General features: G+C 51.6%; 2 protein-coding genes across 8 annotated transcripts in view; one reads left to right on the top strand and one right to left on the bottom strand.

Moving 5' to 3' along the window:
• Positions 1-1,615: 1,615 nt before the first annotated feature.
• Positions 1,616-5,558, bottom strand: RPL19 (ribosomal protein L19). The gene is made up of 6 exons (XM_019638814.1): positions 5,451-5,558; positions 4,486-4,592; positions 3,277-3,399; positions 2,636-2,756; positions 2,188-2,298; positions 1,616-1,852 (listed from the first exon to the last, which is right to left on the bottom strand). The coding sequence occupies exons 1-6, from the start codon at positions 5,453-5,455 to the stop codon at positions 1,729-1,731; spliced, it is 591 nt and encodes a 196-aa protein (XP_019494359.1). The 5' UTR covers positions 5,456-5,558; the 3' UTR covers positions 1,616-1,728.
• Positions 5,559-8,011: 2,453 nt separating this feature from the next.
• CACNB1 (calcium voltage-gated channel auxiliary subunit beta 1) overlaps positions 8,012-15,417 on the top strand; it is a 17,561-nt gene continuing 10,155 nt past the window's right edge. For 3 of the 7 annotated variants that reach the window (XM_019638809.1, XM_019638807.1, XM_019638812.1), the window contains exons 1-5: positions 8,022-8,307; positions 10,153-10,218; positions 10,726-10,812; positions 13,906-14,025; positions 14,776-14,898. In XM_019638809.1, the coding sequence (XP_019494354.1) occupies positions 8,224-8,307; positions 10,153-10,218; positions 10,726-10,812; positions 13,906-14,025; positions 14,776-14,898 (480 nt within the window). In that variant the 5' untranslated portion in view covers positions 8,022-8,223. Of the gene's footprint in view, positions 8,308-10,152; positions 10,219-10,725; positions 10,813-12,164; positions 12,269-13,905; positions 14,026-14,775; positions 14,899-15,417 lie in introns of those variants that run through there. The other 4 variants (XM_019638813.1, XM_019638810.1, XM_019638808.1 and 1 more) reach the window with 4 other exon arrangements.

The following is a 15,417-nucleotide window of genomic DNA, read 5'->3' as shown; positions in this document are numbered from 1 at the left end:
GACAATTCCCCCTTATAGGCCACAACTTCCCTACTTGGGATGCCAAAGGATTAGAGCAAGAGGTAAAGGATTAAATGCACACAGGCTACTACAGTGGCAACAGGGAGCCCACAAATCAGTGACCTCTCGTCCCAGGTTCTGATGCACACGTGTGAAGGTCCTCTAGAGATACAGTGACCCTGGGCTTCCTTGCCTTGGGCCACCCACCTCCCCCAGTCTGTCCAGACTGGACAATCGAGGCAGAGCTGGAGAGGGGTCTGCTGCCCCCCACTTTAGCCCTGCCTTTCCCACACAAATGCACAAAGGAACATCTACCCAATATATCCCAATGGCCCCCAATTGGCCTTTGCATTGCTCCCCGCAAAGGAAGAATTCCTCAGAAACTGGAAGGCAGGGAGATAACCCAGATGGGCACACCAGTCCTACCTGTGCCCAGTATAAAGTGGCCCCTTCTATCCAACTTTCCTCCCAATCCAGACTTCTCGCCTGAGTTGGCATTCGTTTAAATGGCTGATGGACCCCTTCAAACTGCCACCCACTCAATTTATCCGACTCAGCTCTTCCACTCTCCCCATCTCAATTGGTTCCTTATCACTGTTATCTCCTGCCCAGTCCTGTAAAGCTTGAGGCCTGCAGTCCAAGCCAGACTTCCTCAGCCTCCACAATGTTTCAAGTCCATTTTACTTTCTAAATATCTTGAACCTATTTCTCCCACCCCAACAGTGCAATGTTCAAGTTGTGTGAATCCAACACACTACCTGTTTTCCTTCTGCAAAAATGGAGATGGTAGTAACTCTACAATGTTGTGAAGACAAGAATCAATGCCAATGTGAAGTACTTGGCTCACGGAGCAGATAAGTTTACTGTAAAATTTATTGGCAGTTATTACATGTGGCAAAATAAAACCTACTTCCTATTTGTAAAAGGGGATATGAATTCCTTAAGCAACTCACAATGGCCCAAAGGTTTTTGTTATATGCCTTTATTCCAATTTCTGAGAAAAGCCTTTTCCTTTGTACTCTATGCAATAGATATAAACCAAAAAACCCGATAGGACAGGAAAGTTTAGAAATTGGGATGCTCAAAATGACAGTTTCAGTTGTACAATAGTCTAGAGCTTAGGTAGTGAACGATTGAAGTCTAGGTGCATAGATTCTTGGCTGGTGGTAGTTGAAACCCCTACTGTCCTGGAGTTCTAGGGTGGTAGATTTCAACACTGGGTTTCAGTGCCCAGCTGGTGTGAGCATACTATTTTCTGTTGTTTTTAAAACAATGTGACACCTGAAATCACTACTGGTTCCCAATCAACATTTGAGACCACTTCGGAGGTACCACTCATGCTCTGCTGTAGAAGGCAGATCTGAAGCAGTCTTCTGGAGGCTTGGGTAGAAGCCATTCCTTTGGCCCTTCAATGTAGGCCCTGCACCCAACTAAAACAAGGTAAAGCAACCATCTCTTCCATGGACCGAGGGGTCATGAGCCTGACCGGAAGCCAGGAGCCAAGAAAGAAACAGGCACCCTGGAAAAGACCTGCATCTCGGTCCTCAGTGTGGTCAGTACTGGCCCTCTAAACAGTGAAGACCACCAAACAGCCAGAAACTTTGGAAGAAGCAGAGAGGTAGGCAGATGAAGGCAATTTTATTGATCAATAGTTGGCTAGAATGGACAATGGCTAGAGGGGCTGAGTGTAAGTACAGGCCACTATGTACAGGTAAGAGAGGTGGAGCTTTATTTCTTCGTCTCTTCTTCCTTGGACAGAGTTTTGATGATTTCCTCCTTCTTGGCCTGGAGTCGCTCTTCACGGCGCTTGCGTGCTTCCTTGGTCTTAGACCTACGGGCCTCAGCCTGGTCACTGAGTAATGGAAGAGAAAAGATGGGTCAAGTTTGAGAATAGATGAGCTGCTGGGAGATGGAAGCACCTGCCCAGATCTCTCCCTTTGAGCCTAGTTAGCTTGTGGAATAAGTTCCTGGGGCCGCCAGGAGCCTCTGCTTCAACTAATCTACAGTCCCTAGCCCGATAATGATGGTAGGTGGTGTGGGGGTGTGTATATAGGACAGAGGAGTATATATCTCTAACACAGACTGCATGCAGGTCAAGATTAAGTATTAGCACATTGTCTCAGAAAAAACTTTATAAAGGTCAAAGAGCCTGCCCCACGACAGAGGCCAATTCCCGAAGAAACTTACGCAAGGAGCTTCTTGCGAGCCTTGTCTGCCTTTAGCTTGTGGATGTGTTCCATGAGAATCCGCTTGTTTTTGAACACGTTACCCTTCACTTTCAGGTACAGGCTGTGATACCTGCAGGGCATGAAGAACAGAGGTTCTGGTCAACAATGGGATTAGAGATTGCCCCTTCCACAAGGTCCCCTGTCTTCTATTGCTGCAGTAACTACATTCCCCCAAACCAAGACTTTCTGTGCAATTTCTAGACAGAAGAGCTCATCTGGCAGATAAATTCGCAGACTATGTATGAAAAAAAAAAATAGCACAGATGGAAGAACTTTCTTAGAAAGGCTTACTTAACACACATGGCTCCCTCTCCAAGGCCAATGAGACAGCTTGTGTCTATGCAAAAAGAACAAGCCATCAACGTAGCAAACGGGTCATGGTGGGCCCAAGAGGAGGATGTGCTTACATGTGGCGGTCAATCTTTTTAGATTCACGGTATCTTCTGAGCAGTCGGCGAAGAATTCTCATCCTTCTCATCCAGGTTACCTTCTCAGGCATTCGAGCATTGGCAGTACCTTTTCGCTTACCTGTAGGAAAAATGAGTTAGGTCCATCGTAGTGCATCCGGGTCTCAAGTCAGTTTTTTTATAGGTGATGATCCCAAATATGAACTTTCTTTCATTTATTCAATTTTAAGGAAGTACAAATAAGGCAATTCTTCTCCATTCACTTCACACAGAATGTGGATATGAGAGGGCATGCACCAAGGCAGTATAGTAAGTTGGAAGGTGGTGTGACCTTCAGCTCCCTAAATCATCCTGATCTTAAAAAGTGCTTTTAGGATTTATTGGATAACATTTCCAAGTACCTAGTAGAATCCTTGGCATATTGTACATGCTCAATAAATGTGACCTCTTTACCAATGCTTTCAACTTCTACACTAGTGCCAACTTTCTGATTTGCACAGAGAGAAAACCCATCCAATTCAGAGTAAGAAAAGGGATCACGATGAGACAGAATGAGAAAAAAAGATTCTGAATATATCCCAGTCTAGACTTAAATATCTATTATTTCCTAAATCTCAGAGAAAGGGAAAGAATGCACTTACCTATGCCCATATGCCTGCCCTTCCTACGGGCCAAAGTGTTTTTCCGGCACCGAGCTCGGGAATGGACAGTCACAGGCTTCCGGATGATCAGCCCATCTTTGATCAACTTCCGAATCTGCTGACCTGGAAAAACACAATGCACTTGGTCAGTCAGCTGGGGCCTAGCCCCAAGGACACCAACCACAACCCAGAATCCAAATAGGACAGGCCAGAGGTATGGTTCACACCCTGGCCCAGTGACCTCAAAAACGGTTGATTCCAAAGTGTTTCTCATTAAATTTTTCCCCCTACCCTTTTAGATAGTTTATAGCGCGCGCGCTCTCTCTCTCTCTATACACACACACACACACACACACACACACACACACACACACACACACGCACACACACACATATATATACACACACACGTATTTGGGGATGTACCATCAAAATAGTGTACAGATACAGCTTAGTCCTTCAGATCCTATCTGTCTCACCTATTAGTTACTGATCTAAAACAAGATTAGGATTTTTTGAGCACATATTACAATGCTACAAACCCAAACAGGTTAAGAATTTCCCTGATATTTACAAAGAGTCTTTGCTTAACCAAACTTTCATCAGGCTCTTGAACATTCTCCTAGGCCTATCCGTGCATTTCCTTGTAAATTCTAGTTTTAGTAAGAACCCTGCTCAATCTCTCTCCCCCTTGTAAAATCCCATTGCAGTGGTCCTGAATAAAGTCTGTCTTACCACCTTTAACAAATGTCATTGAATACTTTCTTCCTGCAGTAGTATTACATGGAAGTAATGTGAGTATGCCGATGTTATCTGCAGGACTGACATCTGTTTAACTGCCTTGAATATGCCAACAGGCTCTACTGAAGTCTAAGGCCAGGTCTTCCCACATCATTTCCTTGGCCACCTCTACTCCCCAGTCCCGGTCTCTTCATATCCTTCACATAGCTATAAAACAGAGTATCCATTCTAGCAATAATCATTAATATAACACTGGGTGGTTCCATTAACTTCTATCCTGTCATTCTGAAAAATGGCAGAAGAGAACCTCTGGCACCCCATTATTTCCGAGACTTCTCCATTTTATAAGACCTCCAAACTATGAGCTTTCCTAGGTTTGTTAGAGTCAACACAATTGTGTTACCTTTCATCTCATGAAGAATAAGGAAAGAGTAGGGTGAAGAATGGATATAAGCCCCAAAGACTCACGGGAGTTGGCATTGGCGATTTCATTGGTCTCATTGGGGTCCAACCAGACCTTCTTTTTGCCACAGCGGAGGACACTAGAGGCAAGCCTCTTCTGAAGCCTGAGCATACTGTCACAAACAGAAAACACTATCAGGACCTGGAAACCATTCCTGGTTAAGAATGAGCATCCCCAGCAAGACCTTCCCTCTCAAGTCTTCTAATGTTATTTAACGTAACACATGGGAAAGTGGATACGTATATGCACTTAGTGTTAAGGGCAAACACATTCCCCTCCACTAAGACGTTTGCCACCCACTGTACCACCCACCCCAGATTAATAATGTTTCCTATTATCAAGATCTCCTCTGGAAAATGAGGACAACGGATAAAATCAGGATTGGGGGGGGAGGGGCTCTAGCCTCACTCTGGTGTTCAGCTCTAAAAACAAGTGTTCAGCGTGAAAAACCCGAGGCCAGTAGACCTGGTTTGCTAGTCTAGACTAGTCCTTTGCTTCCTGGGCTCGTTTTCTTCGTCTGATCATCATAATAAACTACGTTCAGCTAGCCTTAGACTTTGCTTATGAGCGGTCTACGGGGGTGCTAGGGATAACCTCACTCTGGGCAGTTCGAGGCCTGGGGCCTACGTCACATGGAAGCAGAGATCAGCTCGGATCCAGGTGCGCCCTGCGACTAAGAGGGCCACCGCCTAGTCCCCGCCGCTACCTTTCTTCTGCCCATGTGGGTTGCCCCCGACACACGTGCGGCGCTGGGCCAGTCCTTCCCGCGGCCTAGAGTTCTCGGGACGCTCCCCCTACTCCTATCCTCCAGAGGCCCGGGCCTAGTATGCTCCCGCCTACCCCAAGCTCCGGGACCGGCCGCTTTAAGGGCTGCCTCCAGCTCATCGCTCCCACCCGCGGCCATGGTACCGAGCCCTGCCGTCCCCCAGCAGCCCGGATCAACCCAGATCAGAGACTCGCGGGCCCTCACCTCATGGCGGCGACCGCAGCGACGAAAGGAAAGAACTCCCTCTGACCGGGCTCCTCCCATTATCTGTAAAGGGGAGAGCCCATCCTCGGCTGCGCTTTCGCCCGTATTCCCCTCTGGTCCTTTCATCTTCTGCCACCCTAAACTTACTTCTATCTTGTGTAAAGACCCGAGATAATAGAAGCCTAGTATCAGGAATCGCTTTTTAACTTAAAAACATAGCAAAATGTACCCTTTTGGTAAGGCAAAGTGGTACAGTCTGACTTCCTACTAGGCAAGCGCAGCAAGGGTGCCTAATCACGTGGGTAGTGGAAGCCGGAAGTCAGTTGGATTGCGCAGGCGGGATGAGGGGCTTTTGCTATAGTGGCCTACTCCTTGGCAGGTGTTCTGTATTCTCTGGAAGGATGTTTTATTAGCCGAAAAAAATTAGTGAATGAAGCGAGGGAATAATGACAGCAGATATCAGGCAAAAGCAACCTTTTATGCAAGCTCTCAGTAGATTGGGATCCCCCGGAGTGCAGAATCAGAATAGATCATCAAATGCATTACATACTTTGTTTTTGCACCACTGCGGTCCATAATCTCTTAGTGCCTCAATTTCCTCCTTTGTACCTAATCCTAATATTTCCGTCATCCAGTTGTGAAAATCACATGAATTAATGTTTGCTACTTGTAAAGGAAGGCATTAAGACAACAAGCTCCTTGATGGCGGGAACCAGTCTTTTGTTTGGCTCACACGGTGCTACAGCAGGTTTGGAGCTTTGCACATAGTAATCATTTGAGAAATAGTATATTGACTGAGTATAGTTGTGAAAGTTAAAAATTCGAGTGATAGGACAACCCACAGTTCTTTCTGCTTGGTCTGGAATACCCAATGCAAAAACCCAAGGAGAATATTCTGAGTTCTGGCTCTAAATCTTTGCTTGGTTGGCTCCAGCTAATCACCCCATCTCTATCATTTGAATTTTCCTGGCTGCTAAATATTGGGTTGTCGAAAAAGTTATGACGTATTTTTCCACGTTTTTCGTTGCAAAAATGCGTCATGACTTTTCTGACGACCATCTCAGAAGGTCAAAAAGAGAAAGGAGAGCAAAATTTATACCACTTGCTCACAACACAATTAGTGTCATCCTCATTTTACAGCTAAGTGAGGTAGCAGAAATGAAAAAATCCAGGTCTTACTGACTGCAAAACCCATGCCTTCTCTGTCATGCCAGGCTCTCTTGTGCGCAAAGGGCAGATGGGAACCCTGCTCAGGGTTGGATCTGTTCATGAACAATGCCAATAGTCTTTATCCGCACTTTCCCTTCAAAGTAATGTGATTAGACAAATGATTTAGGCTGACCATCCACTTGTTGCAGAGGGTGAGGAGGAGGATTCAGTGTATTCCAGTCTCTAGCAGAACACAGCAGGCTGGCCTTGTATTAGGGTCACTGAACCTGGGCAAATCTGCATTCTACTTCTCATCTCTCCCCTTTGAGAAGCAGGGGAAAGCGTAGAATAGGGAGGTAACTGGTCGTTGTGTCATGACTGACCCCTGCACAGCACCTTACATCACCAAAGGCCCCAGCAATCCATCATTTAATTTCATGCTCTCCTATCCTCCCAGTAATCCCAGGTGACAAAGACACTACATCCCACTTTACAGAAGAGGTGTAGTGATTTGTCCAGGGTCACCCACCAGAAAGAGCCTGAGCCAAATTGGCACCTGGGTCTCTTGCCAGAATCCCCTACTCCTTTTCTCTCCCCAGATCATGGTGGGTGGGGTCCATGCCCTGGATATTTGTCCCTATATCAAGGATGAAGGTGGAGCAATTCTAGGTCAAAGGTCACTTGATTTGATTTTAGGCAGTGTCTCCTCTCTCAGCTCCACATTTCTTCTTCCTCTTTCTTCTCTCTTCCAAGGTACACGGACCTCACCCAGCCCCATTCCTGGCCTTTGGAAAAGCCTTGGGGATACTAGCGACTAGGGTAGAAGGACTCCTGGATCTCTGGGATTTCTTGTTGCTCTCTCTGTTGGGACTCCCTTTGGACACCCTCCCCACACCAGCTTCAAACTCTGGCCCGCCAGCACCGCGTTGTAAGGGAAGAGGCCTTTCTGTTTGATTCTGGGAGGCCTGGGCCCACACAAGGGAGAAACGAGGTAAACCCGGGTCCCAGGATCACCAGGTCAGGGAAGTTCCGGTGGCCCAAGGTGGAGAGGAAGGGGGAGACCCACTAGAAAGAGCGGTTTGGGATTTAAGGGGGACGTGGTGCCAGCCATGCTAATCCGCGCTACACCTCCACTAGCGCTTGGCATCTCCTGGTAAACCGCTACGCCACCCCACCCCCAGCCCCAAGGCGAGTTTCCACGCCCCACCCTCCGTCCCCGCAGAGTGGGCTGCCTTCACCCCAGGCCAGTCGGAAGACAGCGCATGCTGGACTCCAGAGCCAGGAGGGGCGTGCCTCCCTCCCGCCGCCCTCCCATTGTCTGAGCCGATCCCGCGGAGGGGCTGCGAGGGGCGGGGCCGGGGCGGGCGGAGGGAGGGAGGGAGGAGGGGTTGGGGGAGCGGAGCGGGCGAAGGGAGATGCTGAGCCTTCAGGGGCGGAGGAGGCGGCGGCGGCAGCGGAGAGAGCGGGAGGAGGGAGGGAAGGCTGGAAGAGGGCAACCGCAGGCCGGGCCAAGTGGTTGGATCCGGTGCTGGCTGCTCTGCGCCGCTCTCGGTTCCGACGGCCTCTCTCGTGCTGAGGGCGCCCGGCTGGGCCGGGCCAGTGGCCGGAGGGGAGGCTCCTCTCCATGGTCCAGAAGACCAGCATGTCCCGGAGCCCTTACCCACCCTCCCAGGAGATTCCCATGGAGGTCTTCGACCCCAGCCCACAGGTGAGGCGTGGTGGCCGGGATGAGGGAAGGGGGCCGCTCCTGCGGACCTTGTGGGATCGGCTCGAGGGGCGCTGGGGAGGAAGGGGTTAGTGCCCGGCGCGGAGGGAGAGGGATGCCTGCGCGCCCTCCGTCCCTGCCGGTTAATGATTGATGGGCGCTTGGCCCAGAGTTGGGCTGCGGTTTTGCGGAGCTGGGAGGGGGGCGGTTGGGCCGCCTGTCATTCTCGCCTCCTCGTGTCCCCCGCGTTCAGGGTCCCTGCTGCTCGGGTACCGGCTCCATTGGGTTGAGAGTGGGGGTTTCCCGGGGTTGAGGGAGGCAGGAAAGCGAGCCCAAGCAAACGGGGCTACGCAGAGCACGCTCAGGGGCGCATGGCGGGGGTGGGTGGGGTGGGGGTGGCACTGGGAGATGGCCGAGGAGATAGTCCGAGGGCGGCGCCAGCAGGCCTTTAGAGCCGCAGACACTGGCCCTCGAGGGTGGGGAAGGGGCCAGCCTCCATTCCTGCCACCTCAGCCACACCCCTATATTGGGCCAGCTCCTCTCCCCCAACACCCTCGTTATCTCTCCCTCTCCACCCCCCAGCCCCAGAAAAAACGCCTCCAAAGTTTGGAAAGTTGGATGGATGCCAACTCACTGAGACGCTGAGTTACCTGGGGGAGGAGGTCTGCTGCCCCAACCCCACTAACACTTCTGTGCCCATGGGTTACCCCCAGAAAGGGGGCATTCTTGGGTGTGGTGGGTACCCATGTAGTGACCAGCAGGGTCTAGGGTGGTCGTGCCAGGGGCTTTCTCTGGGACATGTCCTTCTCTAATCTGTCAACACACCAAGGCTGGGATAGCATTAACTCTTTTCTTGCTGTGGCTAGCCTGGAGCAACTGTAACCTCGATAATGTGGTTCAAGGGTGTGTGTATATGGCGGGGGTCAGGTCAGTCCTAAAAATACCTCCTTTCTCCACCCTAGGCCCCTGGAGCCTGGGAGGCAGCTGACTGGGGCCTTCCTTTCAGCTGTCCCTTGTCCCTCTGGGTGCCACTCCCTTTTCCCAGTCTGGGGTGTGGTGTGAGAGAGAGTCTGGAGCTCACTGGGGGATCCTGTTCAGTTCATAGAGATCCTCAATCCTAGAGGTTGGGTATATGCCTGGTTTGAAGAGGGGGATGGGAGGGAGGATTCTGGCGATCCCAGGTGCCTTTCTCACTCATCTATCCATCCTCCTACCTGTACTGTACTCAGACCCAAGGAACCAGAGCTCCTAGGCTGGTTGTGGCTTATCTACCTTTTTTGGTAAAGAATCTCTAGGGTACAGGCCACAGGCAGGGGCTTGGAGGGCCCGAAACCTCAATCATCATCCTCTACTCTGGACTGGCCTCCGGCCAATGTGTGTATGTGAATTGGGAAGGGCAAAGAAGCAGCCCCCTTTATAGGAGGCCTGGAAATAACCTGAATGTGTGGCTGCTTGAGTGGTCAGGCAGTGTCCACTCCAGCCAAATGAGGAGCCTAGCCAGTGAGACTGAGACAGCCTACCCCAGGGACCTGTGGGGGTTATGGCAATGCCCTAGGCTCTTGGGGCAGGGCCAAGGGGCATTTAGATTGATGCAGCCTGGTAGGTACCATGGGAACAGGTTGTAGGCACTGGCAGCTGGGAGTCAGTGAATGCTTGATCCATCTTGCTCCCCTGGGTAGATGTGTGATCACTGTGATTGTGAGGAGGGGTCTGAGAAAAAGCCCTGCAAGGGTAGCCACCCCCCTCACTCCAGCTAAATCTGCCCCAGGGCAGTGGGCAGGGATTGGGGTTAGGTGTTTACTTTCCAAATACCTTTCCACGCCCCCCACTCCCTCCCTGGAAATCTAGTTTTGGGTCTCCCAAGAGCTAAGAGCTGCCTGCCACTCCCCTCCCCACTCTGCAAAGAAGGAAATCGTGAGTTGGGCATGAAAACAGCCAAACTGGGCCCCATTGGCAGTTGGCAATCCCTCTTCTCTCTGGGGGCCACAGGCACACTCCGCCCCCGTCTGCTTCAGCTGAGGGGGAGAGGGAGGGAAACCTTCCCCAGCCCTCTCTGCTCCACCCCCCAGCACTGCAGGCAGCCTCTCCCTTCCCCCGAGGCCACTGCAGCCTGCCCAGCATCTTAATTGGCTTTGCTGCCTAATGAGCCTCCAGCTATTCAGCGCCTCCCCTTCCCAGCCTCTCTGGCTTCGTTTGGGGGTTTCTGCTTCCTAGGGCTCTCTTTCTCTGTCCCCCACCCCATGGTTGTGGTCTGGGCCCTCCTTTCCCCGGGGGCTGTACCATCTCTGGAAGAAGATGGGGGGCGCTGTTCAGATCAGGGAATGTTACTCCCAAGGCTTGGCTGTTGCTGTGGCCCTGATGGGATGAGGGCTGGGAAAGGGACTTTCTGATTCCACTCTTTTCCCTTCCTGGCTTCTCCAGGGCAAATACAGCAAGAGGAAAGGGCGGTTCAAAAGGTCGGATGGGAGCACCTCCTCAGATACAACATCCAACAGCTTTGTCCGCCAGGTAATGTGGGGGCTGGGCTGAGAGGAGGGAGGTGGTTGGTAGAGCCCAGCATTGGTGAGCTGGGTCTGAGGCTTTCTCCAGGCGCCCAGCCCCATGTCATTTACCACCTGCCTGGAGCTACCCATCACCCTGACACCCCATGACCTCTCCTACATAGACTGCCAGCTGCACCCACTCCTTCAGCCCCCGCCCAGCCCCTCCCCAGCACCAGGCACCAGCCCCTGCTGCCTGCCTGCGTCATCTCATTCAGGGACAGCCTGGTCTGCCTCCTTCTAGCTTGCTTAGGGCTGTCACCCACTCCCCCTGCCGGCTGTCTGCTTCCTTGTCCTCCCCCAGAACCTGACAGTGAGGAGTAGAGGCAGGTCTGAAGAAATGAGGAGCCAGGACATTTGAGTCCCTGGAGCCCTGGTTAAGTATCAGTCAGGGAAATGCCCTCCTCACATCCAGATATGACTGTTCTTTAATATGCAGAGAGAAAGTGTGTTGAGGGAGGCAGGGTAGAGGCAGGAGGGAGTTGATTTTAGAGAGGACTTTAGCTCAGTAGCCCTGACTGAAGCAGGGTGTGTGTGTGTGTGTGTGTGTGTGTGTGTGTGTGTCACTGAATAGCTTTCTGGGGTCTTCTGTGCTCAGTAAGGAAGATGCCATTTTCATCTCTGTTCTGATTCTCAACCCCAGGCCATCTCGGGCTCAGGGAGAGGCAGTGAGAAAGGCATGTGGTTGCTATGACTACAGAGCATCTCAACAAAGCCTGGTACCCAAAAAAGGCGAGGAGGGCTTGGGATCAGACAAGGAAGAGTACGTTCAAGAGGAAACTGGCAGGGCATATGAGGGCAGAGAGCAGTAGGGAGGAGGAGCCTGGTGGAGGTCAAGCCCCCTTGGGCCAGAAGAGAGAGGGTGGTGCCAGGCAGATCCACCACAGATTGGAGTGAGGCCCTTCTTTTTTATTCCTCTGTCTCCAGAGCACTTGGCACATGTGAGCCCAGGCCTGCCTGACTTGGGTCAGAAAAGGGGCCCTTCATCCCGACACCTCCTAAGTACACAAATAGGAAGTCCTTTCTGCAATCACTCCTTCATCCCTCCTGTTGCAGGACTGGGCCAGGGCCGAGGCTAGGGCTAGGAAGAATGCCACTGCGCTCTTATATAAGTATAAGCCCTGTTGACAGAAAAAGGCCTTCTTTTCCTCAGTGTTTGGCAGCCCAGGATGTCAGACCCCAGCCTCCAATCCTTCCTTGTCTTAGCTCCCTATCTCTGACCACCCCCAGTAGGTGGCAGGGAGTGGGGGGGCAGTCCTTGCCACATCTCTGAGCTAAATATACCCTAGCAGTTTGCACATGTAGCAACTCTGCTTGAAACCTGAGCTCCTTTGGGGAACAGGCAGTTTGGGCCACCTCCTAGGCCAGCAGGGCCAGGCACTGAGGGCCCCGGGATGGAGGTGCCCAGCCGGACCCTCGTGGTGGTAAGCTGGGGATGGGGAGTGGGTAGGTGGGAGCAGCCCCTCAGGAAAGCTGGTGGGGTGGGCCTTCTACTCCAGCCTGTCTCTGCCTCTTCACTTTCCCTGCCTCCCGCCATTCCTGATAGGTCTGTGTGCATGCATGTGTGTTTGCGTGTGCGTGTGCGTATGTGCATGTGTGTGTTGGGTCAGTAAGTGCGTCCCTCCCACTCTGTCTCTGGGTCTGTTTCTCTGGCTTTCTGCACATCCATCTCCCTGACTCTGGGTGCTCCTGGCAGCAGAGGTGAAGAGTGGTAGATTAGCTGGTTTTCACTCTCCTTCCTTTGCATCTTTGTCTGTTTTCCAGCTTCTGTTAGTGACCTCAGCCCCCACCTCTAACCTTTTCCCTCATAAGTCGCTCATTTTTATGATTTGGCTGGGAAAAGGGTGGGCAACTGCACTAGCTAATGACCAGGGCCCCCTGGGAAAGGTGAGATTTTTGTCTTCTTTTCCCGGGTCCCCTATATACCAAGCTAATGGGCATTTCTGGTCAAGCGACCCTTTCATGCCCTCAGGAAAGAACCCCCACATCTCTACAGTCCTGTTTCCCACCCCTTGTAGCAACAGTGCTGCTGCGCAGTGACACAAATCCACATTTCCTGGCTCCTGGCTCCTGGCTCCTGCCCTCACGTGCTGCACACCCTCAGGGACTCTTGACACCTAGGACGTCCCCCTGTATGCATTCATGTGTACCTGTCTGCATTCAGTCACGCATACCCAGCACATATCATAGAACATACCCTCTTAAACACACTGGAAGTTGCACCTCCAAGCACATCTATGAGCAAGCATGTTCATTCACACTGCGGGTCTGGACAGGCTATGTGTATCTTAACACATGTGCCTGCATCCCTGAAGGAGTTGTGCTCTGGGATGGTCATTGTGGTCAAGGCCAGCTTCCTGGCACACCCAGACTTCTGAGCCGGCCTTATCCCTGGCATCTGCAGGCCTAGCACTGGGGAAAGGCCTGCCCCACGTCCTGCTCTTAACATGCCTCTTCTACCTGCACCACCCCAGGAATCTTGGACTCTCTTTTTGTATCTTATGAGAGCCTGAAGGTTGGGACTCCCCTGATTCTGGCAGGGGAGGTGGGATTCTATCTTCCCTCGACCTTGAGCAGAAAATAGCAGAATTTTTGGTGGCCCCGTCATGCCAAGCATGCTGCCCACTGCCAACTGTGCAGAAAGCTCAGGTCTGTGCTGGTGGCGACAGTCCCTGAAAGGACCCACAGGGCTTCTGCTGAGTCTGTTTCAGCCGGTGCTGGGGGCAGGAGAGGGAAGGAGGAACAGAGAGTGGAGACTCGTCCCCTGGCACTCCTCTCCTGTGCTTGGCCCCTATCAGGTTCCTGCCCCTCCCTGGGCCCCAAGCAGCTGTCCTTGGACCTGCCTTAACCCCTGGCTTGCTGCTGTCACCCTTCCTAGGGCCACACTCTTCCCTCAGTCCCTGGTTCCTTCCATCTAGTACCGCCTTCTTCTAGCCCTTGTGGCATCATGCTGGGCTGGCTGGGGCTGGAGGCATCCATGCGGGATGGCACGTCCGTGCCTTCTGAGGCCTAGGAGCTTGGGAGGCAGCAGTGGCCCTGAGCTGGCCCTGTCTATTTTCAGGGTTCAGCGGAGTCCTATACCAGCCGTCCATCGGACTCTGACGTGTCTCTGGAGGAGGACCGGGAAGCCTTAAGGAAGGAGGCAGAGCGCCAGGCATTAGCCCAGCTCGAGAAAGCCAAGGTGAGAAAGAAGAGAGGGGCTGTGCTGGCATGTTTCCCCCACCCCCAGGCCTTAGAGACAGCCTGGTCGTACCCACAGTCAAGTCTCGGCCCGGCTGCTTCCTTGCTGATATACCCTGGGCCTCAGTGTGCCTCTGTCTTGAACCTGTATAACGTGGGCTATACTACCGACCTCCGTATGCAGTATCGCAAGTGCCTAATGCTGTTTCCATACATAATTGGAACTTGAGAAGTGCTAAAAATTTCCACTTCTTTCTGGAGTCAAACTTCTTGGGCTGACTCTTATAGCTGCGTGATCTTAGGCAAGTCACTTAACCTTTCTGAACTTGACTCTCCTCATTTATTAAAATGAAGACAATAATACTTCATAGAGTTTTTGTGATGAGATAATACATGCGAAACGTGTAACATAGTACCTGGCACACTAAATGGTAGCTGCTATCATCATTATTGTTATTACTAGTATTCCTTCTGGGTGTCATTCTGGGCTCCCCCACCACTAATACATATTCCCCAATGCTCCCCTCCACTCTGAGAGGGCTGAATTCTATTTTTTGCTTTCTTTTTTTCTTTTTATTGTGAAATTTAACATATTATACATTAAAAAAAAACTATGTAAACCATTCAGTGTATCTTTTAATGAACAATTTACAAAACAAACCTCCACATAATCACCACCCCATTCAGGGAGTTGTGTATTATATTATGGTTTAACCCTCTGGTTGTCTTCCTCCCTGTGCACCTCCTGTAGACCAAGCCAGTGGCATTTGCTGTGCGGACAAATGTCGGCTACAACCCGTCTCCAGGGGATGAGGTACCTGTGCATGGAGTGGCCATCACCTTCGAGCCCAAGGACTTCCTGCACATCAAAGAGGTGGAGAGAGCACCTGGCAATCTGGAGGGAGGACAGGGTAGTGGGTGCCAGGAGAGGGGCAGTCAGATCTGTAGTGGAAAAAGACTTATGAGCCAAGCTGGGCTGAGTCTGCTGTGTGACTTTAGACAAATGTCTCCACCTCTCTGCGCCTTGGATTTTTCATTGGTAAAATGGGGTGGTCTAGGTCACATGGTTGTTGGGCAGATTTGTGATGAGGCCTGTAAGTGGAGTGGCAGTTTGCCAGGCACATGTAGGTATCAGCATTTACTTCTCTGCCATTCCAGAGCAGGGTAGACCCATGTAGGGAGGAAGGGCTCTCAGAAAAGGGATGTGCTGGGGGCGGGGTGGTCCATGGCCCAAGAGGATGCTGCTCCTGGAGTTGTCCTGAGAATTGGGGGCTGTACTCAGAGGCTGAATGAAGCCAGGGTCTGGGCTCTCTGAGGGTGCCACCCCCTGGACAGGGTAGGCAAGTCCAGGGGTGGTTTCCCGTGGAGGGTGGCAGCTGGCTTGCATATCTAT

This window comes from Hipposideros armiger, unplaced genomic scaffold, assembly GCF_001890085.2.
Source record: "Hipposideros armiger isolate ML-2016 unplaced genomic scaffold, ASM189008v1 scaffold_40, whole genome shotgun sequence".
In the NCBI taxonomy this organism is placed as follows: domain Eukaryota; kingdom Metazoa; phylum Chordata; class Mammalia; order Chiroptera; family Hipposideridae; genus Hipposideros; species Hipposideros armiger.
This window is presented reverse-complemented; position numbering and strand designations above follow the sequence as displayed.

What these genes read in the sequence shown, in the direction of transcription:
- RPL19 (XM_019638814.1), bottom strand. An exon ending in GGGCAGGCATATGGGCATAG is followed by an intron (nt 2,757 to 3,276) that starts GTAAGTGCATTC and finishes TTTTTCCTACAG; the next exon opens with GTAAGCGAAAAGGTACTGCC. An exon ending in AAAAAGATTGACCGCCACAT is followed by an intron (nt 2,299 to 2,635) that starts GTAAGCACATCC and finishes CATGCCCTGCAG; the next exon opens with GTATCACAGCCTGTACCTGA.